Below are 25,910 nucleotides of genomic sequence, written 5' to 3'. Positions count from 1 at the left end.
CTCTCACATCATTGGAGGTACACATCTGTTATTATCATACGATTTATTAGCTGCATAAAAAAAACATGTTTTACCCCAATGTTGCCAAATATTACCACAAAACTGTTTTGTGTATATATGTATGTATATGTATATATATGTATATATGTATATATATATATATATATATATATATATATATATATATATATATATATATATATATATATATATATATATATATATATATATATATATATATATATATATGTATGTATATATATGTATATATATATATATGTATATGTATATATATATATATGTATATATATATATATATGTATATGTATATATGTATATATATATATATATATATATATATATATATATATATATATATATATATATATACATATATGTATATGTATATATATATATGCATGTTTATATATATATATATGTATATATGTATATATATATATATATATATATATATATATATATATATATATATATATATATATATATATATATATATATATATATATATATATATACAAACACTTTTCTAAAACACGTTTTCTGTCAAGTGACGTCATTTTAGCCCCCCCCCCCCACCTTGTCCAAATCACTCCAAACTTGTGCCATTTGTTTGTTCTGCATTTTTTTGTCAAACTACTATACTTTTTAAATTATTAATGTATTAAAGTATTCATAATCAGCACACCCTCCCCAACTATGTCAAAATCTCCCCAGACTTCTCCTAATGGTTCGTGCTCGTTTGTGCTACAAACATTGTTGTTGAACTATTGTAGTTTTTATGTTGTTCACACTTTTTTTTAATGTTATTAACATGTAATAATGCATTACTATATTATTGGTCTTACTATTATAACTTTTAAGTTTTGTGAGTCACCTGCATGAAGTTGATCCCCCACCCACACCATGTTCAAATCTCCCAAGACTTGTCTCCATCGTCCGTGCTCGTTTGTGCCGATACAATTTTTTAAGTTAGTAAGGTTTTATGGTATTCATATATAACTAATGTGTTATTACTCATAACTAGACCCCCCACCCCAACCATGTCAAAAGTTCCCCAAACGTGTCCCATTCGTGTGTGCTTTGTTTATGCTGCAGAAATCTTTGGTCTAACCAACATTTTCTTGTTTTATGTTATTAATGTGCAGTTAATACGTTATTATCATAACTAGACCCCCCACCCCCCGCTCCCAACTATGTCAAAATATTCTCAAACTTGTCCCATTTGTTTGTAATGCATATATTTTTGGTTTAACTATTATAGTTTTTAAGTTAATGCTTTATTGTTTTATGTTATTAACATGTAATTAATGCGTTACTATATTTTCATATCTCACTATAACTGTCAGGTTCAAACACTGATGACATCTATTAAACAAGACAAGAAGCAAGGAATTAAACAGAGACAGAATTCAATTTAGCTCAATTGAGAAGTAACGCGTAGACACTGTACCCCTACAGTGTCGTCCCACGCTCTGACGAAAGATTGTACGCCTTCTCTTTTATTTGGACTTTCCCTGATTACATGGCAACAGTTGTTTCTAAGGGAGGGGGGTCGTAAACAGCCATCGCCTTTGGTTACAAAACAGTTAAAAGAAAAGGTCGTAAAACAGTTCAAAGAAAAGGTGCCTGGAGGCAGGTCAGGCCCTGCCTCCTCTCCGCTTTGTAGATCTCGGGTAAAGACAACCGACACCTTCATGTCGCTCCCCATCCTACACAGTGGAGTTTTACAAGCCTTTTGATTGGTAAGATCAAAGACAGCTTTTGTCTGCTCGCCGGGAACTCATTGAAACACAAAGTCTTGTGATAACTTAGATACAATTATTCTGACAATAACTTTCAAGTTATTAACGATTTGTGAGTCCCCCCCATCCCTCTTACCTTGTCCAATTGTTTGTGCTTATTTGTGCTGCAATAATGTTAGTTTCGTCATGTTTTAAAAATGTTTATATGCATTCTAATTCGTAAAATACAGCAAGTATGAGGCGGATAAGAATACAGCTAATGGGAGTACCATGCTGCCAAAATGGGCAAAATACGTAAATATTGCATGTTGTTATGAATGTGCGCGTTACTGCATTATCATATGATGGAAGTTTTTTTATGCTTTTTTTAGAGGGCTTTGTAGGCAGAATAACTCCATTGAAAGCAGACATTTGCTCGCATTTATTTACTAGTAAGAATGCATGAAAAAAAAACAACACATTTGTGCTTGTCTTACATAAAGATTGTGAATGAAAGACAAAAATCCCCCAAAAGTGCAGTTCCCCTTTAAAGTTTCCATGTGTTTCTTTCATGTTTATTCCAGTGATTCACTTTGGTTTCACCTGTGAACATTTGCAATCCGGGTGAACACTACCGCTGTACAACACAAGCACATAAAATGCTAATAGAGAAAGACAAAGTCAAACATACAGTATCATGTACAGATGTGGACTCAAAGTTCCAACAAACAGCAAAAATAAGCTGCAGTTAAATTTCGTTTCGCACAAGAAACCATGTTTCTATTGAGATGGTATCGGTGGGAAAAAACTGCATTTGGATGATATAACGAATCATATCTCGAAATATGGGATCCATTATGTGAATTTTATTTTCCTATTAAATAAACTTAGAATAGTTTCTTACTTGTGGTGAATAATGGTGACAGTGTGGTTGTCCAGCTTATGAGATGCAATGCAAGCATAAGCAACTGTGACTATTATTGTTTTGTATTAATGGCTGTAACGCTGACAGAAGCTGATAAGTGATAATAATAATAATTAATCAATTAGTCAATCAATTGAAATGTATTTATAGAGCCCTTAATCATAAGTGCATAAGTTGCAAGTAAGACAGCCCATGATCTAAACTCACATAAGGATGATACATATATGGTTTCTGTGATTGTAATTGATTTAATTTGTTGTTTAATATTTTTAATCATGATCTCATTGCTATAATTAATTTTGTTTTCCATTTTTTTTAGTAATGTATAAGGCTGTATTTGTGAATCTTCCCAATTGTTTTTAAATTTATATCCAAAGTATTGTAAAGTTGGGATTTGGTTGGAGTCTTGCGCTGCTCTATTTTATTTTATTAGATTGATTTACATTCTGTGTGATTTACAAAATAAATTAAAATAATAGTTTTTTAGTATGCCAAATGTTTGCCTGCTGGTTCTAGCTGATGACCACAAGGGGGAAGCAAAATGCACAGAGCCACGCCCAAATCATTCCAAAAAAGTTCAATCATAATTATATTGTTTGAGTTTGGCTCCACCTGTTGGTTGTTTAATTAATGCAGCATTATTTACAATGTCCTCACTGGTGCAAAATGTGTCCATAAGTGAAAAAAAAAAGAAGTATATTCCCAAAATGAAAAGAAAACAATGCTTAAACAAATACACATATGGATACAACTTTACATTTTGGACTTTAAAATGAGCAAACAAAGAAACGTTCACTTATATATTTATTTATTAATGTAGTACATATTGTATATTAGTATGCAAAAACTAATCTTACTTTCTTTTCAGTTTCAGTCTCTGGATTAAAATATTACATCTATTGTACCTACAAGCTTGTCTGACCATTTCACAAGAACACATAAAGTACCTTTTTGAGCTAAAAAAAAATACCTTTAGTACCTCACATGTTTAGCAGTTATGTGGCGGTGGAAAATATTAAAAACAGTTCCCCAATTCCTTCACCAACACAAGTTTTGCGTGGAACTAAAGACATATTTTTTTATTATTACAGGAATAAATGTATAGTAAATATTAGGTACAACATGTATAATAAATATTAGGTACAACTCATATCCCATTTTTTCATAGGTATAGAACAGGTGTCCCCAAACTTTTTGACTCGGGGCCGCATTGGGTTTATATATATCTTCCGAGCGCGATGATGTCACGTTATCGATGGGAAAATGCATTTTTAGACAATATGATTTGTCTGAGTGGCTGGGAGACACCTAGAGTAACAAGCGGTAGAAAATGGATTAGAAAGGACATTTTTTTTCAAATTTGTATTTTAGATTTTTTTTAATCTTGGGTCTTCCCGTGGGCTGGATTTTGGACGCTGGCGGACCGGATCTGGCCGTAGTTTGGGGACCCCTGGTATAGAATATCACAAACAGTAAAGAATAATGTGAAATGAATGGTTCTCTTGTCGACAGCCCACTTCCCAGCAGCCACAAGACATTGATACAACATTGATTATACATACATGTCCTTTAAAACTGACTTTGAAACAAATTAGCAAAATAGTTGTGTTTGTAAATTGAGTTGGTGTCTAACGTTGGATCTACGTTGTTGGTTGGGAAATGACCAAATTTCAATGGTCAGATCAATGTCACCACCAGACATTGATTAAACGTTGTCAAAAAGCATGTTGTTTCAACGTTGTATTTGTGTTGTAGAATATTGGTTGGGAAATGACCAAATTTCGATGATGAAATCAACGTCAGAAACCAACATTGATTAAACGTTGCTCAACGTCAATTCAACAAGAACTCAATGTTTTTTTAATGTCTTGTGTAGGGATGTCCGATAATGGCTTTTTGTCGATATCTGATATTCCGATATTGTCCAACTCTTTAATTACCGATACCGATATCAACCGATACTGATATATACAGTCGTGGAATTAACACATTATTATGCCTAATTTGGACAACCAGGTATGGTGAAGATAAGGTCCTTTTTTAAAAAATTTACAAAATAAAATAAGATAAATAAAAAAATAAAAAATTATTGAATAAAAAAGAAAGTAAAATAATATAAAAACAGTTACATAGAAACTAGTAATTAATGAAAATGAGTAAAATTAACTGTTTAAGGTTAGTACTATTAGTGAACCAGCAGCACGCACAATCATGTGTGCTTACGGACTGTATCCCTTGCAGACTGTATTGATATATGTTGATATATAATGTAGGAACCAGAATATTAATAACAGAAAGAAACAACCCTTTTGTGTGAATGAGTGTGAATGAGTGTAAATGGGGAAGGAGGTTTTTTGGGTTGGTGCACTAATTGTAAGTGTATCTTGTGTTTTTTATGTTGATTTTATAAAAAAAAAAAAGGGGTTCCCGATAATTAAAAAAACGATACAGATAATTTCCGATATTACATTTTAAAGCATTTATCGGCCGACATTATCGGACATCTCTAGTCTTGTGCCTGCTGGGTTGTACAGGACCTCACCAGATGGAAGCTAAATTTATTGCAACGTTATGCTTCGTACTTTTAACACACCCCCTATGGTTGAGGAATTCACATTAGTCGCATAATTGTGGTCTGGACCTCTGTATGATGAGTTTATCGCAGATCTTCAAGATGCAACCTTTTAATCAAATTTGAGTACCGTATTTTTCGGAGTATAAGTCGCTCCGGAGTATAAGTCGCACCGGCCGAAAATGCATAATAAAGAAGGAAAAAAACATATATAAATCGCACTGGATTATAAGTCGCATTTTTGGGGGAAATGTATTTGATAAAACCCAACACCAAGAATAGACACTTGAAAGGCAATTTAAAATAAATAAAGAATAGTGAACAACAGGCTGAATAAGTGTACGTTATATGACGCATAAATAACCAACTGAGAACGTGCCTGGTATGTTAACGTAACATATTATGGTAAGAATCATTCAAATAACTATAACATATAGAACATGCTATACGTTTACCAAACAATCTGTCACTCCTAATCGCTAAATCCCATGAAATCTTATACGTCTAGTCTCTTACGTGAATGAGCTAAATAATATTATTTGATATTTTACGGTAATTTGTTAATAATTTCACTCATAAGTCGTTCCTGAGTATAAGTTGCACCCCCGGCCAAACTATGAAAAAAACTGCGACTTATAGTCAGAAAAATACGGTAATAGAATACTGAGACTGATTTGGTGGATTTAAAGATTCCTTTCTAATTTATAAATGAAATTGTAAATGGGTATTTGGTGGGTAGATTTTGAAATGTATTGTGTTGTATTGTATTTCTGTGTGGAGTTTGCATGTTCTCCCCGTGACTGCGTGGGTTCCCTCCGGGTACTCCGGCTTCCTCCCACCTCCAAAGACATGCACCTGGGGATAGGTTTTTGGCAACACTAAATTGGCCCTAGTGTGTGAATGTGAGTGTGAATGTTGTCTGTCTATCTGTGTTGGCCCTGCGATGAGGTGGCGACTTGTCCAGGGTGTACCCCGCCTTCCGCCCGATTGTAGCTGAGATAGGCTCCAGCGCCCCCCGCGACCCCGAAGGGAATAAGCGGTAGAAAATGGATGGATGGATGTATTTTGGATATTATATGATGATGTATATTTTAACTGTGGGTCCGTGTCCATAAACTGTGTGCTTTTAGGGATGACCTTTTTGCAGAACGGATATTTACAAAAGAAACAACAATGAAATACAAAACGATGTTTGTCTGTAAATAAATAAATAAGTACATATGGTAAAAGGCTATATGCGTGAATATGGAGTGAATGATCAACGCTATATAAAAAGTAATCCCTGATTATTATTATTATAGCTGAGGCTTCAACGTGAGGGACGCAACACCCTCATGCCGCACCAGGACGAGGTGACTGCTCTCCTAAAAAAATGCCATATATGTTTACGGATCTCTTGAGTTCTCAGTCCGTAGACGATGGGGTTGAGCGTCGGCGGGAAAATAAAAGTGGAAGACCCCAAGAATTTCCTGAAATTTTGCGGAAGATTCCTGACTCGGTAGGAGATGATGGTGAAAAGACCCAGACACTCCAGCAGCAGAAAGACAAACAAGTGCGTGGCGCACGTCTGCAGAGCTTTGGCTTTGGTGTCGGAGCGCTTGGACAAGAAGCACGCCACCAGGATCTGGAGATACGTGTACAGAATCATCCCGTTGGCCAACACCTGAGTGAACGCCACAATGCCCAGGCCGTAAATGTTGTTGACGGCCGTGTTGGCGCAGACGAGGCTCAGCAGGCTGGGGTTGTCGCAGTACAGTTGTGTGATTTTAGAGCGGCAACGGGGCAAACGCAGAAGCAGGTAGAACAGCACCCCGATCAGCAGAAGGCAACTCACCCAAACGGCGCTGATTATCCTCACCACGTGTGCGTAGGTCATGATGGCGTTGTATTTCAGGGGCAAACATATGGCCACGTAGCGGTCGTAGGCCATGGCGGTGAGAATGAGCACGGTGCCCGCCGCGTAGATGTGGATGAAGAAGGCCTGCGCCACACACGCCCAGTGATCCATGCTCCTGCTGTCCGTCACGATCTCCTTGATGAGCTGCAGGAAGAAGGCCGAGGAGCCGATCAGGTCGTTGACGGGCAAGTTGAGCAGGAACAGGTGCTTGGGCTGGTGCAGGTTTTTGTGGAGCACGATGGTGAGGATGAGGATGAGGTTGCAGAAAAATATGATCAGGTAGCTGAGACTGGCAAAGAGGAAGGCGGGTATGACGCCCTCGGGGGGTATGTTGAAGCTCTGCAGCGCCAGAGTCGACGACGTGTTGTACGGGTTCTCCATCGCTAGTCCTGTAAAGTAGATCTACACAAAAACTAGCACAGCACATAAATATAACAGTACGCTTGTTAACAAAACAAAAGTAGGGTCATTGTCCCACGGTGGTAAACGCTGACAATGACAAATTGTTGCGGAAAAGTGGCTGCTTTATATAATAAGACATGATCAGGTGATTGACACTTGGTAATACTCTAGAGGACTATGAGAGGATGATATGTTCCCATATCAGCAGGGACTGATGCACCATTAGGCGAACACAGGCAATTGTCTGGGGCCCCGAGATTTCCAGGGCCCCCAAGCGTCTCATAAAAAAACAACCCAAGTACACCCCTTGATCACAAAATGGGAATTGCATGTGTACATTGTTCAATGTTTGATTGCAATGTTGTTAGAATATAATATAAAGAATAAGTGTTATTTTAGTTGCTATTTTTGATAGGCTGTGATCCTGGGATATTGCTATGATTTGTCCATGAAAACGAAATAAACGGTACTTTTCAGAGGTGGTATAGTACTGAGTGAATATGATTCATTAGTGTTGCGGTACTATACTAATGCCGGTATACCGTACAATCCTAATATATATATATATATATATAAATTTATTAGCTTGCTTAAATTATCCTTTTATTGCTTTATGATAGCATTTTAGCTCATTTTCTACATTTTAACTTAATGATCATGGATTTTGTAACTTAGAGCCATCTTGCAAAAATGTTAATTGTTCTTCCCATGTTAGCATATGTTAGCTTAGCATGCTAAAGTTTTCTGCTTACATTATACTAATTTTGTACACATGGAGCTACAAATCACTGATTTCTTTATTTGCTAACATTAATATGCTAGCTTTTTAAGCTAATTATGCAGTATACACTTAAGTCATATAGGCCTATTTTGTTCCTTGATAATATCTTGCGTGCATGCTAACTATTGTAATAGTATGCTAACATTAGCATGCTAACTTTGTATCTAATTTGATGGATATATACATCCGAGAGTCATATTTTTTGTTAATTTCCACTATTCCAACATACATTTAACATTTCACGATCCATATTGCTTTGTTTCAGTAGAGCTTTCACTTTTCAATATTCAAACCATTCCTACATTGATTCTACTTATTTCAACATTATTCCAAATGCTTAATCTACTTTATTAAAACATTTTGTGGTATGGTGTTTAACCACTAGTCGGCAGCAAGGCTAATCCAGACATCTAAAACGAGCCCCTATCAGAATTTTTTTTAAATTATCATAACGATAATAGTCAACATGAGTTGCCAGTGGGTTGTACGGTATACCGGTATTAGTATAATACAGCGATACTAATTAATCATATTTGGTACTATACCACCTCTGAGAAGTACCTAACATCCACTGTAATGATACCAAGTACAGTAGCGTATCTAGTCGATACTACTATGATTACGTAGATATTTTTTGGCATCACGACATTTTCTTTTTTTAAATTTATTTATATTATGTTTATAAACTCAGGAAATATGTCCCTGGACACATGAGGACTTTGAATATGACCAATGTATGATCCTGAAACTACTTGATATCGGATTGATACCCAAATTTGTGGTATCATCCAAAACTAATGTAAGGTACCAAACAACAGAAGAACAAATGATTATTACATTTTAACAGAAGTGAAGATAGAACATGTTCAAATAAAAAGTAAGCAGATATTAACAGTAAAAGAACAAGTAGATTAATAATTCATTTTCTACCACTTGTTCTTAATAATTTTGACAAAATAATAGAATGGAAAATGACACAATATGTTACTGCATACGTCAGCAGCTAAATTAGGAGTCTTTGTTTGTTTACTTACTACTAAAAGACAAGTTGTCTTGTATGTTCACTATTTTATTTAAGGACAAACTTGCAATAAGAAACATATGTTTAATGTACCGGTACCCTAACATTTTTTGTTGAAATAAAGCCAATAATGCAATTTTTTGTGGTCCCCTTTATTTAGAAAAGTACCGAAAAGTATCGAAATAATTTTGGTGCCGGTACCAAAATATTAGTATGGGACAAAAAAAGTTGCTAGTGAGGTAAAGCCTAATATATTATTCTTTTTTAAATTTTATTTATACTATTAGTTTTTAATGCAACAAAAATGGCATAAAACTGTATAGTCATGATTAGGACTAAAGATATTTCAAAATAACTTTGACAATGGGAAAAAAAAGGATACATTTTCTCAATTACTTGACTTTTGGTGTGTAATTCTTAAAGTTTTAAATGAAAAGAAAACAAACATTTTCCATACTGTACACCGTTTTGGTTAAACTCTACTTCACGTTTGAATATAAAGTATTTTAATTGAGTTTAGTTATGATGACTAAGGTGGCTGCAAATAAATGTGACACACACACACACGCACGCACTCACACACTTCTTAATCTTCAACATTAAAATGGAAGTTTTGAACTAAGACATAGACTTACTTAAATTGCTGTGATAAAACACAAATTAGTGAGTAAACACACACACACACCCACACACCCACACACACACGCACATCCTTTAAATACATATATATATATATATATATATATATATATATATATATATATATATATATATATATATATATATATATATATATATATATATATGCTGCAGTTCACATACAGTACTGTACATAAGTTTCACTTTAGAAGAATTTTTGCACAAAATAACATTGCAAGACAAATTACTTTACTTAAAAATGGGTTGTTTTATAAATAATACAGTCAAATATTGCAGCTTCACCACATCGCAGATTTTTTGGGGGTTAAAAAATATATATATTTAAAACATATTTTCCAATTTTTTGGTCCTAATTGAGGTATTTCCAAGGATAAAATGGCCAAACAAACGGTAAACATCAATAGTACAGTAGGATTGGCCACTAGAGGAAACCAAGGCAATCAGCACGCTTTGTTCAGTATCGTGGCCACTGATTGGCTCAGCCTTAGGCAGCATTTCTATATTGGATTAAAAGAGTGCAAAGGTGAATAAAAGGTGTTATTTTATGTCTTAGGGCTCGCAAAATGTTAAAAAACGTATGTCGAAAGTTGTAAACAGTTTTTTTTAGTGTTTTAGTTTACTAAAATATTCAATTCATAATTATTGGTTTCTACTTGGCAGAAATTAATCTTTTATGTTATTTTTTTTATGCACACACACACTGAGATAAAAAACAAAAAAACAATATACTATGGAAGTGTGCAGGACAGATTGAGAAGACTCTAAGGCAGGGGTCCTCAAGTACAAATCTTGAAGGTCCACAAATGTTATTTTGAAACAGGCTGGGTCCGTTTATTATCGATCAAGCTTATATAGTAGCAGGAGGTAGGTAGTAGTTTAACATTTTCTTAAAATTAACAAAAATAAAATAAATATCAAATAAAATACATGAAAGATTTTCTTTGAAACAAAAATAAATAAGAACTTAAATAAAACTTTCAGTTTTAACAATAAAATAAATACTTTTAAACACAACCCTGGTAAACAAATGACCTCAACAGATCTCATTCATGTGCAAATATAACTAGACAACTGTGGGCCTGCAGCGAAAGGTTCCATGCATGTGGCATGAGCGCTGTATGACCCAGGTGGTAACAGCCTATCAGCGCGTCGTTGTGATAGAGATGACACCCACACTCTGATTGGCTGATTCCGCAGCCAATCAGAGTGGCGTTCTCTCGCTCTTACTCCGTCTCTCTCTCTTTCTCTCTCTGAGAGAGAGAGAGAGAAAGACGGAGTGAGTGAGACACGGAGAAGTGTAAACCAAACAAGGAGATATTTGACTAAAAACAACAAAGAACGTTGACTTGCGCTAGCGACGACTCAAAGATAAATACAATTATTATATTTTTTTATAATAATTATAATTATAATTTTTTTTTTTTTTTTTAATTGTATTTATTTTTTTACTATAATTTGTGCCGCGGTCCGCCTGTTGAGGATCCCTGCTCTAAGGTCTTGTTAAGACACCTCCCCAAAAAGAAATAGACAATACATATCATATACAGCAAACATAATTATTAATTAACTTCAAATTATCAGTTTATTTGGAACATGCATACAATACAATGTAATTCATCACATATTTCCAGTTGTTTCATGACAGCACGTCCGAAAAGGAGTAGGAAGAAGCTGATCTTATTTAATCCTACCCCTCTCATACCATAGCAATTTTATCCTATTTCCGTGTTCTCTGTAACATAACAGTGAACAAATAAATAATAAACAAATAATATACCATAGTAAGTAAACACATATTGGTCACACTTTAGTATGGGGAACATATTCACCATTGATTAGTAGCTTATTAAAGTAACAAAGACTTAATTTAGAGTTATTCGGACACTAGGGGAACATATAAGGGTTAGGGTTAGGATTACTAATAAGCAATAATTCCGAGGTCATTGAGGGAAGACTCTTAGTTAATGGCTTACTGGTTGTATAAGAAGGCCATGCAGAATAAGGCATTAATAAGTACTTAATAATGACTAATTAAGAGCCAATATGTTACTAATTAACATGTTAATAAGCAACTAATTAATGGTGAATATGTGTTCCCCATACTAAATTATCTTTGTCTCCATCCATCCATCCATCCATCCATTTTCTACCGCTTATTCCCTTCGGGGTCGCGGGGGGCGCTGGAGCCTATCTCAGCTACAATCGGGCGGAAGGCGGGGTACACCATAGACAAGTCGCCACCTCATCACAGGGCCAACACAGACAACATTCACACTCACATTCACACACTAGGGCCAATTTAGTGTTGCCAATCAACCTATCCCCAGGTGCATGTCTTTGGAGGTGGGAGGAAGCCGGAGTACCCGGAGGGAACCCACACAGTCACGGGGAGGACATGCAAACTCCACACAGAAAGATCCCGAGCCCGGGATTGAACTCACGACTACTCAGGACCTTCGTATTGTGAGGCAGACGCACTAACTCCTCTTCCACCGTGCTGCCCTTATCTTTGTCTCAATAAAAAAAAAAAAAAAAAAAAAAAAAAAAAGGGTTCAAGATATATTTTGTCAAAGAATAAAATGTAGACATGTCTGGAACCAATTAACAGCTATAAACGGGGGACAACTGTTCAGTAAATTCTATTTCTCTGAGGATAATGGCTAAAGAGCACTTCTGGTGTTTCAGTGTTAAATAAAAGATGAATAAATACATAGAAAATACATAAAAGCGTCAAAGAAATTAATTATGTATCACAAATATAAACAATTTAAACAGCTCAACACATATTAGACATTGTCAGTATTAAAGAAAATGTAACAAAAATTAGGGGTTTCATATTTCAGGCGTTAACATTTTAGGCAGGTAGCACTTAATAAAAAGTGATTTGAACTTAGACAGGGACTCTGTTCTTCAGGACCCTCAGCAGCGTGTTCCGTATTTCACTGGTGTAGAGCCCGTACACCAGGGGGTTCAAAAGCGGAGATATGAGAAATATCAACACCCCCATAATCTTTTGCAGGTCACGCGACACATTCTTGAACCTGTGGGACAAAATGGTAAACGTGCCCACAATCTCGAACACGATTATGATCAGCAGCTGCGCCACGCAGGTGTTGACGGCCTTCTTCTTGGCCTCCGACCTCCTGGTGACCACGCAGGCGATCAGAATCTTCACGTAGGAAAACGCCTGCACGGACACGCTTAAGACCTGCATGAGCGTGGTGGTGAACAAGCCGATGACGTTGTTCACCGTGGTGTCTCCGCACATGAGCTTCAGAAGGGAGGGGTTGTCGCAGAACACGTTCATGATGACGGACTTGCAGCGCGGGAGTCTCGTCTGCAGGGAGAACAGCAAGGTGATGAGGGTGAAGTCCAGGCCCCACACCAGGGCCACGACGCACACCACCACCCTTGGGGTCATGACGGAGCTGTAGCGTAGGGGCATGCAGATGGCGATGTAGCGGTCGAAGGACATGGCCGCCAGGATGAAGAGAATCCCGCCGCCGTACAGGTGCAGAAGAAAGGCTTGGAAGACGCACAGGGCGTAGGGGATCTCGTTGGTCGGGCTGACCATGTCGGACAGCACCTTCGGGAGCATGGCGGTGATCCCCATCAGGTCGTTGAGCGGGAGGCTGAAGAGGATGAAGTACATGGGCTTGTGGAGGTTGCTCCGCAGGATGATCATAGTCAGCATGGTCAGGTTGCAGAAGACGCAAAACAAATACAGGAGGAGGCCCAGGAAAAAGATGGGGTACTTGCCGCCGAGCGGTATGACGAAAGTGTCCAGGCTCACGTAGGAGCCTAACACCAAAGATTCATTCAGCATTTCCAGCTACAAATCCTCAATCAGCCAATCTGAAGCAGTCATGCAGTCAAAGAAATAGAGAGGACAACACGAGGACCTTCTTTTGTAGCGTGTCCTGAACCATAATGCTGACGTCAGCGTCCTCCTCTGGGAGTATACACCCAACTATCACCTCTGAAGACTCTAGCGGAGATAACATTCACCACTGCGAAAACAATTCTAAATGATGCTGTCAAATGATGAATCTTCTATAATCCCATTAATCACGCTTTTGAGTTAGGATTAATCACAGGATGATTAATTTTAGGTTAAGTTTAAATAATCCCTATATTTGTACACAAATGCAATTTTAATGTCAGAATGTTCTATAGCAGTGTTTCTTAACTATAAGGCCCCTTAGAGCAGTGTTTTTCAACCACCGTGCCGCAGCACACTAGTGTGCCGTGAGATACAGTCTGGTGTGCCGTGGGAGATTATCTAATTTCACCTATTTGGTTTAAAAATATTTTTTGCAAACCAGTAATTATAGTCTGCAAATTATGTGTTGTTGTTGAGTGTCGGTGCTGTCTAGAGCTCGGCAGAGTAACCGTGTAATACTCTTCCATACCAGTAGGTGGCAGCCGGTAGCTAATTGCTTTGTAGATGTCAGAAACAGCGGGAGGCAGCGTGCAGGTAAAAAGGTGTCTAATGCTTAAACCAAAAATAAACAAAAGGTGAGTGCCCCTAAGAAAAGGCATTGAAGCTTAGGGAAGGCTATGCAAAACGACACTAAAACTGAGCTGGCTGCAAAGTAAACAAAAACAGAATGCTGGACGACAGCAAAGACTTACTGTGGAGCAAAGACGGCGTCCACAAAGTACATCCCAACATGACATGACAATCAACAATGTCCCCACAAAGAAGGATGAAAACAACTAAAATATTCTCGATTGCTAAAACAAAGTAGATGCGGGAAATATCGCTCAAAGGAAGACATGAAACTGCTACAGGAAAATACCAAAAAAAGAGAAAAAGCCACAAAAATAGGAGCGCAAGACAAGAACTAAAACACTACACACGGGAAAACAGCAAAAAACTCCAAATAAGTCACGGCGTGATGTGACAGGTGGTGACAGTACACCTACTTTGAGACAAGAGCTATATTGATGCATGCTTGGTTATGGTTTAAAGTCATACCCAACAATTGCGACAACGACTTTTTACTGTCAACTGAGTTTCGTTTTTTAATGATTTCTGCTGGTGGTGCGCCTCCGCATTTTTTCAACGCAAAAAATGTGACTTGGCTCAAATAAGGTTGAAAAACACTGCCTTAGAGAGCCGCCACAAAATATCTGTTTCTCAGCTGTGGTCCTTCCGAATGGGCCGCAGTGGTGCTCAGTTGTAATGCACTTTTCCACCACTCGTGGCAGTAATTCAGTTCAGTTCAGTTCAGTTCAGTTTCAGTTTATTTGGAACATGCATACGATACAATGTAATGCATCCCACAATTCCAGTTGTTTCATTACAGCACGTCCGAAAAGGAGTAGGAAGAAGCAGAGCTTATTTAATCCTACCCCTTTTCATACCATAGCAATTGTATCCCATTTCCTTGTTCTCTGTAACAGAACAGTGAACAAATAAATAATATATAAATAATATGCCATAGTACGCAAACAAATATTAAATACATAAATAATCTTTGTCTCAATAAAAAAAAAAGGGTTCAAGATGTTCATCATAATTCTTGTTCTGTGTATTTTGTGAACACTTGTAGTTTGAACAGTCTCTTAAACTGAATCATATTGGTGCTTTGTTTGATTTCTTTATTCAATCCATTCCATAATTTAATTCCACATACAGATATGCTAAAGGTTTTAAGTGTTGTACGAGCATAAACATGTTTTAACTTAGATTTTCCCCTTAGGTTATATTTCTCCTCTTTTGTTGAGAAGAATTGTTGTACATTCTTGGGTAGCAGGTTATAGTTTGCTTTGTACATAATTTTAGCGGTTTTCAAATGCACCAAATTGTTGAATTTCAATGACAATATCAAACAGAAGAAGTCTGGTGCTAAAGTCAGAGAAGTGTCTTAAGCGCAAAAACTATGACTAAAGTGGTGAAGCTGTATTTTTATTTGCACTTTAATTGTACTGACAGTTTAGTTGTATGTAGTTAATTGTATGTACATTTATTTTTCGTCTGTTATTTACGAGTCCGTTCTCATGCAATATATTTGGTTGGTACTCGTTTTTCTAATCAGCCTAACCTAAGCCTAAGGTTTATGTTAAATAAATAATAATATTTGTGATTAACATGTTTCATACCATTTGACAAGGTTGTAAACTGTACGTAGGTTAGATATAATTGTTGAATATGATTAAAATCAAGAGTAATATTATCAATTCAGTGTTTAATATTTGAGCGGGTCTCTCTGAAGTGGAAAAGCTGCAGGTTAAGATATAGTTTTAGTCAACAATTAAGATATAAGATATATGTTTTAAGATATATGTTTTAGTCAACAATTATCTTAACGATTAGTCAGATAATAAAGCGTACACGTATTTGATGGTTCTAATTTTTCCATCAACTTCTAAATGCAGATTAAATTATTTTAGGCATGTGCTTATGAACTTCTCAAAAGTTGGTAACAGTTCTATCCGAAGTTCTGTCTGGGTTTATTTTGAAGTGAAATTTGCATGTAAGCACAACAGGTCTCAAAGATGAGATGTATCGAGAGTGAAATGAGTGTGTAAATGTGCTGTGCCTCATGCCAACTTCATGGCTGACGTAAGCACATTTCTACAGGATATTTTGGCGACACACAGGGATGGTCATTCGGGCTTTGCCAAAATCAGATTTTAACAGTGGAAGCGGGCCCACATTACACCAGTTTTAAAATCTCTGCATTGGCTCCTCGTGTGTTTCAGGATCAATTTTAAGGTTCTTCTTATGGTTTATAATTGATTTTATTGTATTGGTCGTCTCATCGCTCAGATTTGCTTTTGCCTTACGAACCTTCGCGGAACCTGAGAACCTCTGGCACTCACCTCCTAATTCTTCCAAAAGTTAGGACACAAACTTACGGTATGGCATCTTTCCACCATTATGGCCCCCGTCTATGGAACAGCTTGCCGAAGGGCCTCAAGGCTGCATAGAATGTTCATGTTTTAAGAACAGGCTTAAGAACCACCTACTCAGTGGCCTAGTGGTTAGAGTGTCCGCCCTGAGATCGGTAGGTTGTGAGTAGGGATGTCCGATAATGGCTTTTTGCCGATATCCGATATTCCGATATTGTCCAACTCTTTAATTACCGATACCGATATCAACCGATACCGATATCAACCGATATTTGCAGTCGTGGAATTAACACATTATTATGCCTAATTTGGACAACCATGTATGGTGAAGATAAGGTACTTTTTAAAAATAATAATAAAATAAGATAACTAAATTAAAAACATTTTCTTGAATAAAAAAGAAAGTAAAACAATATAAAAACAGTTACATAGAAACTAGTAATTAATGAAAATGAGTAAAATTAACTGTTAAAGGTTAGTACTATTAGTGGACCAGCAGCACGCACAATCATGTGTGCTTACGGACTGTATCCCTTGCAGACTGTATTGATATATATTGATATATAATGTAGGAACCAGAATATTGATAACAGAAAGAAATGGGGGGAGGGAGGTTTTTTCGGTTGGTGCACTAATTGTAAGTGTATCTTGTGTTTTTTTATGTTGATTTAATAAAAAAATAAAATAAAACAAATTTAAAAAACGATACAGATAAAAAAAAAAACCGATACCGATAATTTCCGATATTACATTTTAACGCATTTATCGGCCGATATTATCGGACATCCCTAGTTGTGAGTTCAAACCCCGGCCGAGTCATACCAAAGACTATAAAAAAATGGGACCCATTACCTCCCTGCTTGGCACTCAGCATCAAGGGTTGGAATTGGGGGTTAAATCACCAAAATGATTCCCAGGCGCGGCACCGCTGCTGCCCACTGCTCCCCTCACCTCCCAGGGGGTGAACAAGGGGATGGGTCAAATGCAGAGGACAAATTTCACCACACCTAGTGTGTGTGACAATCATTGATTGGTACTTTAACTTTAACTTTTAACTTTTAAGAACCATCTTTTTGATTTTGCATTTACCTAATATTTATTATTTTTATTGAAGCCTTTTGTAATTCAGTTTTTATCTTATTAATGGAAGATTTTCTTTAGTTCTATTTATTTACTATGTATTACATATTTACTATATATTTACTGTATATTTATTTTTATCTTCAAAATATGTTTTAGTCAACTATTATCTTAACGATTAGTCAGATAATAAAGCGTACACGTATTTGATGGTTCTAATTTTTCCATCAACTTCTAAATGCAGATTAAATTATTTTAGGCATGTGCTTATGAACAACAAAGATGACTAATTAATTCATAAATATTTGTTTATTCAGCTGTTACAAAAAAATAAAATGAATATTACAATGTGGATACTGCAGACCAGTATTATGACGCTCTCTTGTAATAAAGCAACTTTTTGTTCAGCAAAGCGTCTCCGACGTCTCTTTTGATCCAGCCGCACTCTACTTTGACATCCTTCTGCCGGGGAGGGGGCGACAAGACCAGAAATCCACTTCACTAGCTGGCAAGGTAGAAGCTAACACTCTTACCGAGGTTGAGATCGCATCCTCCCTCCAAACATCCGACATCATGCTTCCACTTTTAATGCTCGCGCATCACAGATGTACTGCCATAAAACCAAGGTCCGCTTTGCAAACGGAGCAAGGTATTCATATTTTTAACAAGAATAAGAGGAAATGTTCTCACACTTTATGTCACATCGCGGTGAGGGATGTCTTGTCTTGGTTTTTTCTGTCTTGTGAATTGCATGTTTTAATTTGAAAAGTAACTCTCCTCTCGTTTCAGGTCACTTGCCCTTCCTTTTGTGTCATCAGTCTGACGTCATCCCTGATCCCTGATTGTTTCCACCTGTTCTCCATTACCCTCATGTGTCTTATAAGCCCACGCCTCCCTTTGTTCTGTGCCAGATTGTCTCGTTTGTTCGTGCCTCTCTAGCTTCCTGTCAAAGCCTTGCCTCGTCTCTTGTTTGAATATCTTGATCCTGAATTCCCTTGTTGATATTTTCAGTTTTCTTTTTCTCCTCCTCAGCAGAGTGATTTTGTGTTATTTAGTTTTGCAGCCGAAGTGGTGAGTTTTCAGTTTTCTCTTATAGTTCTTCCTTTTCCTCAATTTATTGAGTGACACTAGTGATGGGTTGATGAGGCGTCATGAAGCGTTTCGACACATGGCAAAACTGTATTGATACTGTGTCGATACTGTGTCACTAAATACTGACATCTGCTGGACATTACAAATCCCTACAGGCAACCTATGGACCGACTCAACTGACACTGATTTTATGACCTAGTATATACAATAATATAAACCAAGTCATTGTATTTCATTTAGGATTATTTCATATCTTTATTTAAATAAAAATATGTTTTTATCTTTTTTAGATACAGTCAATAAATAATGTGAACAAGTATCATAACATGGAAATCTAAGAGAACGTGTTGTGAATGAGGATGCTTGTGGACTGGGAATTTTTATTTTTTATTTTTTTTACACATTTTTATTTTAAAAAAACAGTTTTTCCAACGTATTAAATTTTAGACGATTTCTCTTCTTAGTTATTATTTCTCCGGCTGTAGAAAAGACCCGCTCACAGGGCACAGAGGAGGTGTCAGTGCGACACAGTTCGCGTATCGGTCACGTGACCGAAACAGCTCATGATCGGTCACGTGACTTTCTAAAAGCGGCACGCGCACCGACACAGGGTTTTGCTCTATGAACTCGACGCATGGATGCCGGACCCATCACTAAGTGACACCTTTTGTTAATCTTTTTTAGATAAGATACAGTGTAGAAGTTTTATAGCCATTGTTTCTCCCTCCTTTTGGAGCGTTTTTTTGGTTTATGATACATTTCATAGATTATATCCTGCGCCAAGTTTAATTCCTTATTGTTTTTGTGTTTCCTCCTTTTGGAGTGATTTTCGGTTGTTCCTTTTTTGTGGAACCTTTTTTCGCCGACTAGTCAGGTTATAGCCTATGTTGATTTGCACTGACTCTGGAGGTGAAAAGAAACTTTCAAAATAAAAGCCTGCCGGATTGTTCCCAACTCTGCATCTGAGTCCCATTTCTGACCTAGCCTGACACTTTACATGTTATTACTGGCGATGTTTTTGCGAGTGACCCGCTTCCGCCTGAAAAAACACATGTGACGACGTCACGACTATTGTCAACAAATTTTATTGTCGGCGACAAATTATATTGTCAACATTTATAATCGTTGCAGCCTAATGTGTAATATCTGTTTTTAGCATATTTTTTTTACTAAATAAAAAATACATACACTTTGACTTTTTGTTATGCGGCCCTTGGTGGAAAACATTTGGACACCCCTGCTCTAAGCATTGTTAAAATAAAAACATTTAAAAAAAAATAAGGGCGAGGATGCTTGTAACTTAAAGCATAACAATTAGCCGAGAGACAGCTCTTATCTCAAAACACTTTTAAAAGTTTGGGCACTCTTTAATGGAGGTACCGCTTTATTAGACTCAGTTCCAGAGTCCTTCCTGTCTCCCTTCAGTTGCCACTTTCCCCTCGCGAAGGAGGAAGCTAACAAGCTAAATGCCTAGAAGCACAACGTTGTTATGATTTGTCATTCGTTGTTAGAGTCGGTGTATTATTCTCCTTAGTTTAGTGGCCAGTTATGTTTTTCATTGCTCCTTCGCTACCTTGGTTTTGTTTTGTTGTTACTAGGTGGCTGATTAGCCGCACCTGCTTTCTGTTTGTTGATTAGCGTCCTCACCTGTTTCTGCTCCTAATCACTCCCCTTTATATTCTGGTGTTTTCCCTCGACACTGGGGATACTTAACTTATTTGCCATAATGTACGTATATCATTAACAGGAGCGCAGTAAAAAAGTAACTGAACTTGTGAATGAGGCACTTTGCCAATGTTGGATGCTTTTGTTGAGTGTTATTTTCACGTTCATGTTCACTGTTTTCCATTAACATGTTCATGTAACTGAATTGTTGTTAGAATAATTATGTATACGTTATCACACAACTCTTATGCTTAAAGGCCGTTGCTATAGTTATGATCTATTGTGCTCAAGTTAGACTTTTCTATCTGTGGAAGGACACAACTTTTTATCTTCCACAACATATGAGGGGTGGCCTCAGCCGCAGATGTTATCTTTGTTTTAGCCCGCTAACAGCCAAGGATTTCAAGCACCTCAACGAAGATAGGACGATAGCACGCAGACAAAGCAGAGACATGGGGAAATCACAAGGCCCCCAGCACATTCCGTCACATATTGTGCGTACTGGAGCTGCTTTGCATGATATGTGTGACCACTCCTTTTAGAGGCGGCCTCAGTGATGTTGGCCGGGGAACTCCTGAATAAATAGAGGAATGCGGAAGCTGTACCTTAGAGCAGTGGTCCCCAACCTTTTTTTTAATTTATTTTTTAATTTTTTTTTAATGTATTTTTTTTTTCATAAAAAATACAATCATGTGCTTACGGACTGTATCCCTGCAGACTGTATTGATCTATATTGATATATAATGTTAATATTGTGTTTTTTATGTTGATTTAATAAAAAAAACAAAAAAACCCAAACATTTATTATATATATATATTTTTTTAATTTCTTGTGCGGCCCGGTACCAATCGGTCCGGTGGTTGGGGACCACTGCCTTAGAGCATAGGGCGAGACTGCGACTGAGTGTGCAGCTCCATGCGTTCTCCTCATGAGCTAAATTGAACTCTGCTTTGCCTGATTCCTTGCTTCTTGTCTGTTGAATAGATGTCATCTGTGTTTGAACCTGCCAATTGTGAATGAGTTTTTATGCTTATGGTAGCTCTTAATAATACATTAATTTTAATGCTTTTTCTTGTTTGATTCATTTCCTTTTTTTATGGTTGAAAACACAATTTTTATGATTTGGTTCTGTTTATTTCTGTTGTAATAGCTTGGCTATATTGTTTACGTCACTATCTCAATATATAGTACAGGCCAAAAGTTTGGACACACCTTCTCATTCAATGCGTTATAATTCGATTCTGACCTCATGGTAAACTACTGACCGGTGTCCCACCTTCCCTTTATCTCGGAAATCCTTGAATAAGCGTCTAACAATCTCTGTGAACACTTTCAGTCCGGTTTCAGGGCAAATCATTCTATGGCGACAGCCCTCGCAACGGACATATTTTATATTGTAGTTTCTTTAAAATAGCCCCCCTTTGCCCTGATTACTGCTTTGCACACTCTTGGCATGCTCTCGATGAGCTTCAAGAGGTAGTCACCTGAAATGGTTTTCCCTTCACAGGTGTGCTTTATCAGGGTTGATTAGTGGAATGTCTTGCTTTATCAATGGGGTTTCGGACCATCAGTTGTGTTGTGAATGTGTGTCCAAACGTTTGGCCTGTACTGCACATCAGAGTTTGAAATAAATAACTATGTCTTTTATTCTTTGTGCTAGGAAATATGGTAATATTTGAAATACACAACTTTTTAAATTTTAGCAGACATATTAGGTATATTTGCACAAGGTATCGTATCGGATCGTGAATTTTACCCAATATTGGATTGGAAAAAAAATCTGTGATATTACACATCACTATTAATTATTCCCCACAAATTTTGAATTGTAAAATGTATAGATACTCACCAGTTACAATGTGATAATGCGAAATGATCAATAAAACAGATGGAATCGCAGTCAAGCCTTCAGCCTGGTTGTCATGAATTATTTATTTCAATTAGAAATGGCTTCGTATCAAAAATCTGTATCCATGTAGGGATTTACTGTATGGCAAAATGACATTTTTGAGAGTATTGTTATTAGTTTTGTTTACAACAGAGTGAATTAAATTCATTCATTTTGCAGTTTAGGTATCAACTGCATGCTAAATGTGTAAAAAGCACAAACTTTTACATTATCTCATAATTGCACTTATTCAACTAATGCCTTTTTAAAGACATAATTTATTGGAATGATTTCACAATATTATACAATATATTATCCTTTAACATTGCGTCTTTCCTAAGGAAATAAACAATTGTACAGTGAATATCATGTACCAACAAAAAAAGTAAGAAAAAACAATAACAACAATCCATCAATGTTTATAAATATCCCAATTACTGTTGATATTGTAACTGTAAAAAACAACACGTAATATATTATTTACATTACAACTTACTTTCATTACTGTCATGATATGATATGGCTGCAATATTAACATAATATTTAATGTGACAGTCAATCAATTTTCATGTATCTAACGTACCTTAGAACATTGAATATATAGACAATTGAAGGCAATTAAAATATTTTTATATACATCATCTTTAACATTTGACCTTTAAAGGTTGTTAATCTCAAAGCTGAAATACAGCGTTATTACATTTGTGATTACAGCAGTCCTTAAACAAAACTTAAAAACCTATCTTGTTAAAAAAGCATTTTGCTAAAAAGTCTCTGTAGATTATTCCTTTAACTGTTATTGATGTTGCTACTGTATGTTATACTTTTTATTTTGAGATGTTACACATTTTATTTGTCTCTTGCCTGTCTCTTCTCTGCTCTGTAGCACTTTAAGATTCCAGAAATATAAAGGTGTGTGGATAAAATTCATTATCATTAATGGGGGTTTATACTGTATGTAAAATCTCATCAAGTGATTATATTAAATAATGAGAACATGAACGTGAATTAAAAAAATAAGTTCAACTACAGGGACGCTGCCAACTATTATACACTAGAGAATATGTCATCATCCTCATTACTTGGTCAAAACACCTTCTTTATTAATGAGCTCCTCTGGGGTTTAAGTAAATGTTGTTATTGTTAATAAGAGCCTCACATTGTTAGTTATTCCCCTGCATGCTTTTTACAACCTCTGGTGGCTAATGGCATTTTTATTTGTTAGTGTCGAATGTTTAATGACACCCAGAGGAAGTCGCCAACGCAGCATGACAACATGTTGATGTTTTTGTTTTCTCAACGTTAAACGCTGTGAATGTGACTTATTTGTCATGGCACCTTAATTTGAACATCCATCACAACGAAAACAACATTTTCAAAAATAATTAAAATACATTAAACAGGGGCAAAGATTGAAAAAATACACAATGTCAATGAACATTTTATTTAGACTGATCTAATAACAATAGATAGATAATAAATAGTTTAATGGACAATATAAAAAATATATGATAATATTAATTTTGCCAAATCAGTTTACAAAGAGCTAATTGAAATATAGCATGTGGACACACAGTCAATGCCCATGGCAGGGCCGTTTAGGACTAATTGTCCCTCCCAGGAGACACAGTATGGACATTATGGACCCTGAGTGGCCAGCATAATTAATTTGATCTTCTAATTGCTGCTGGCGATGTCCTTTGGACCTGACGGAGACTCAAGTGGGCTCTATCGATACCCTCACTAACAACTTTAACGATGCCCTGCGCAACGGCAATGATATTATAGCACCGCTAAAGCTGAAAAAGGCCCTGAAAAAGTTTGCCCCCTGGTTTACAGAAGAAACCAGAGCTCTCATGTATACAAAAGCTGGAACGCACATGGCGTGCGACTAAACTTGAGGTTTTCCATCAAACATGGAGTGATAGTTTAATAACTTATAAATGCACTCTTACCTTAGCTAAAACGAATAACCACTCAAATCTTATCCGCCTCAATAAAAAACGATCCTAAATATTTGTTCAATACAGTAGCTTCGCTAACCCAACAAGGGACTTCTACCTGTAGCTCCACCCACTCGGCTGATGACTTTATGAAATTCTTCACTAAGAAAATTGAACTCGTTAGTAAGTAGATTAAAGATAACGCGTCCCTGCTCCAACTGGGTTCTATAAACGCAGATACGAATGTATGTACGACGGATCTAGAGCTCGAAAATAGCCTCTCTCTTTCTTTAGAAATAACATTAGAAGAACTCATGTGACTCGTAACATGGACAAAACAAACAGCATGTTTACTTGACCCTTTTCCTGGGAAACTTATCAAGGAGATGTTTGTAATATTAGGACCATCAATGCGAAATATTATTAACTTATCACTTTCCTCTGGTACTGTTCCCCTAGCATTCAAAAAGGTGGTTATTCATCCTATGCTCAAATGACCTAACCTTGATTCTGACCTCATGGTAAACTACCAACCGGTGTCCCACCTTTCTTTTATCTCGAAAATCCTAAAAAAAAATCTTTGAACAGCAGCTAAATGAACACTCAGTGTCTAACAATCTCTGTGAACCCTTTCAGTCTGGTTTTAGGGCAAATCACTCTACGGATGCTGATGCGTCATCCATGTTGCTGCTACTTGATCTCAGCGCTGCTTTTGATACCGTCGATCATAACATTTTATTAGAACGTATCAAAACATGTATTGGTATGTCAGACTTAGCCTTTTCTTGGTTTAACTCCTATCTTACGGACAGGATGCAGTGCGTCTCCCATAATAACGTAACCTTGGAGTATGTTAAAGTAATGTGAGAAGTTCTACAGGGTTCGGTTCTTGGCCCTGCACTCTTCAGCATCTACATGCTGCTGCTAGGTGACATCATAAGCAAATACGGCGTTAGCTTTCACTGTTATGCTGATAACACCCAACTTGACATGCCCCTAATGCTGACCAAAACGCCAGATTAAGGTTTTACTACTTACGTATAAAATACCAAACGGCCTAGATCCATCATATCTTGCTGATTGTATTGTAACATACGTCCCAGCCAGAAATCTGCGTTCTAAGAACTCCGGCTTATTAGTGATTCCCAGAGCCCCAAAAAAGTCTGCGGGCTAATGAGCTTTTTCTATTCGGGCTCCAGTACTCTGGAATGCCCTACGGTAACAGTTAGAGATGCTACCTCATTTAAAATCCCATCTTAAAACTAATTTATACACCCTAGCCTTTAAATATGCCCCTTTTTAGACCAGTTGATCTGCTGTCTCCCTTTTCTGCTCTACCCCCCTATGTGGAGAGGTTATCAGGTGGCCACAGATCAGCTT

At 36.7% G+C, this 25,910-nt stretch overlaps 3 protein-coding genes across 3 annotated transcripts in view; 1 reads left to right on the top strand and 2 right to left on the bottom strand.

Annotated features, from left to right (window-relative positions):
- LOC133658416 (post-GPI attachment to proteins factor 2-like) overlaps positions 1-25,910 on the top strand; it is a 62,476-nt gene that overhangs the window by 3,167 nt on the left and 33,399 nt on the right. The window lies entirely within an intron of this gene.
- On the bottom strand, positions 6,549-7,517 carry LOC133659090 (olfactory receptor 52B2-like). Its single transcript, XM_062061828.1, has one exon. It carries the CDS (start codon positions 7,515-7,517, stop codon positions 6,549-6,551), a length of 969 nt encoding a protein of 322 aa, XP_061917812.1.
- Positions 12,891-13,868, bottom strand: LOC133659336 (olfactory receptor 1E16-like). The gene has a single exon (XM_062062094.1). The coding sequence runs from the start codon at positions 13,824-13,826 to the stop codon at positions 12,891-12,893; it is 936 nt and encodes a 311-aa protein (XP_061918078.1). The 5' UTR covers positions 13,827-13,868.

The sequence above is a fragment of the Entelurus aequoreus genome, linkage group LG10, assembly GCF_033978785.1.
Source record: "Entelurus aequoreus isolate RoL-2023_Sb linkage group LG10, RoL_Eaeq_v1.1, whole genome shotgun sequence".
In the NCBI taxonomy this organism is placed as follows: domain Eukaryota; kingdom Metazoa; phylum Chordata; class Actinopteri; order Syngnathiformes; family Syngnathidae; genus Entelurus; species Entelurus aequoreus.
Note: the sequence above shows the minus strand (reverse complement) of the source record. Positions and strands in the feature narration are given on the sequence as shown.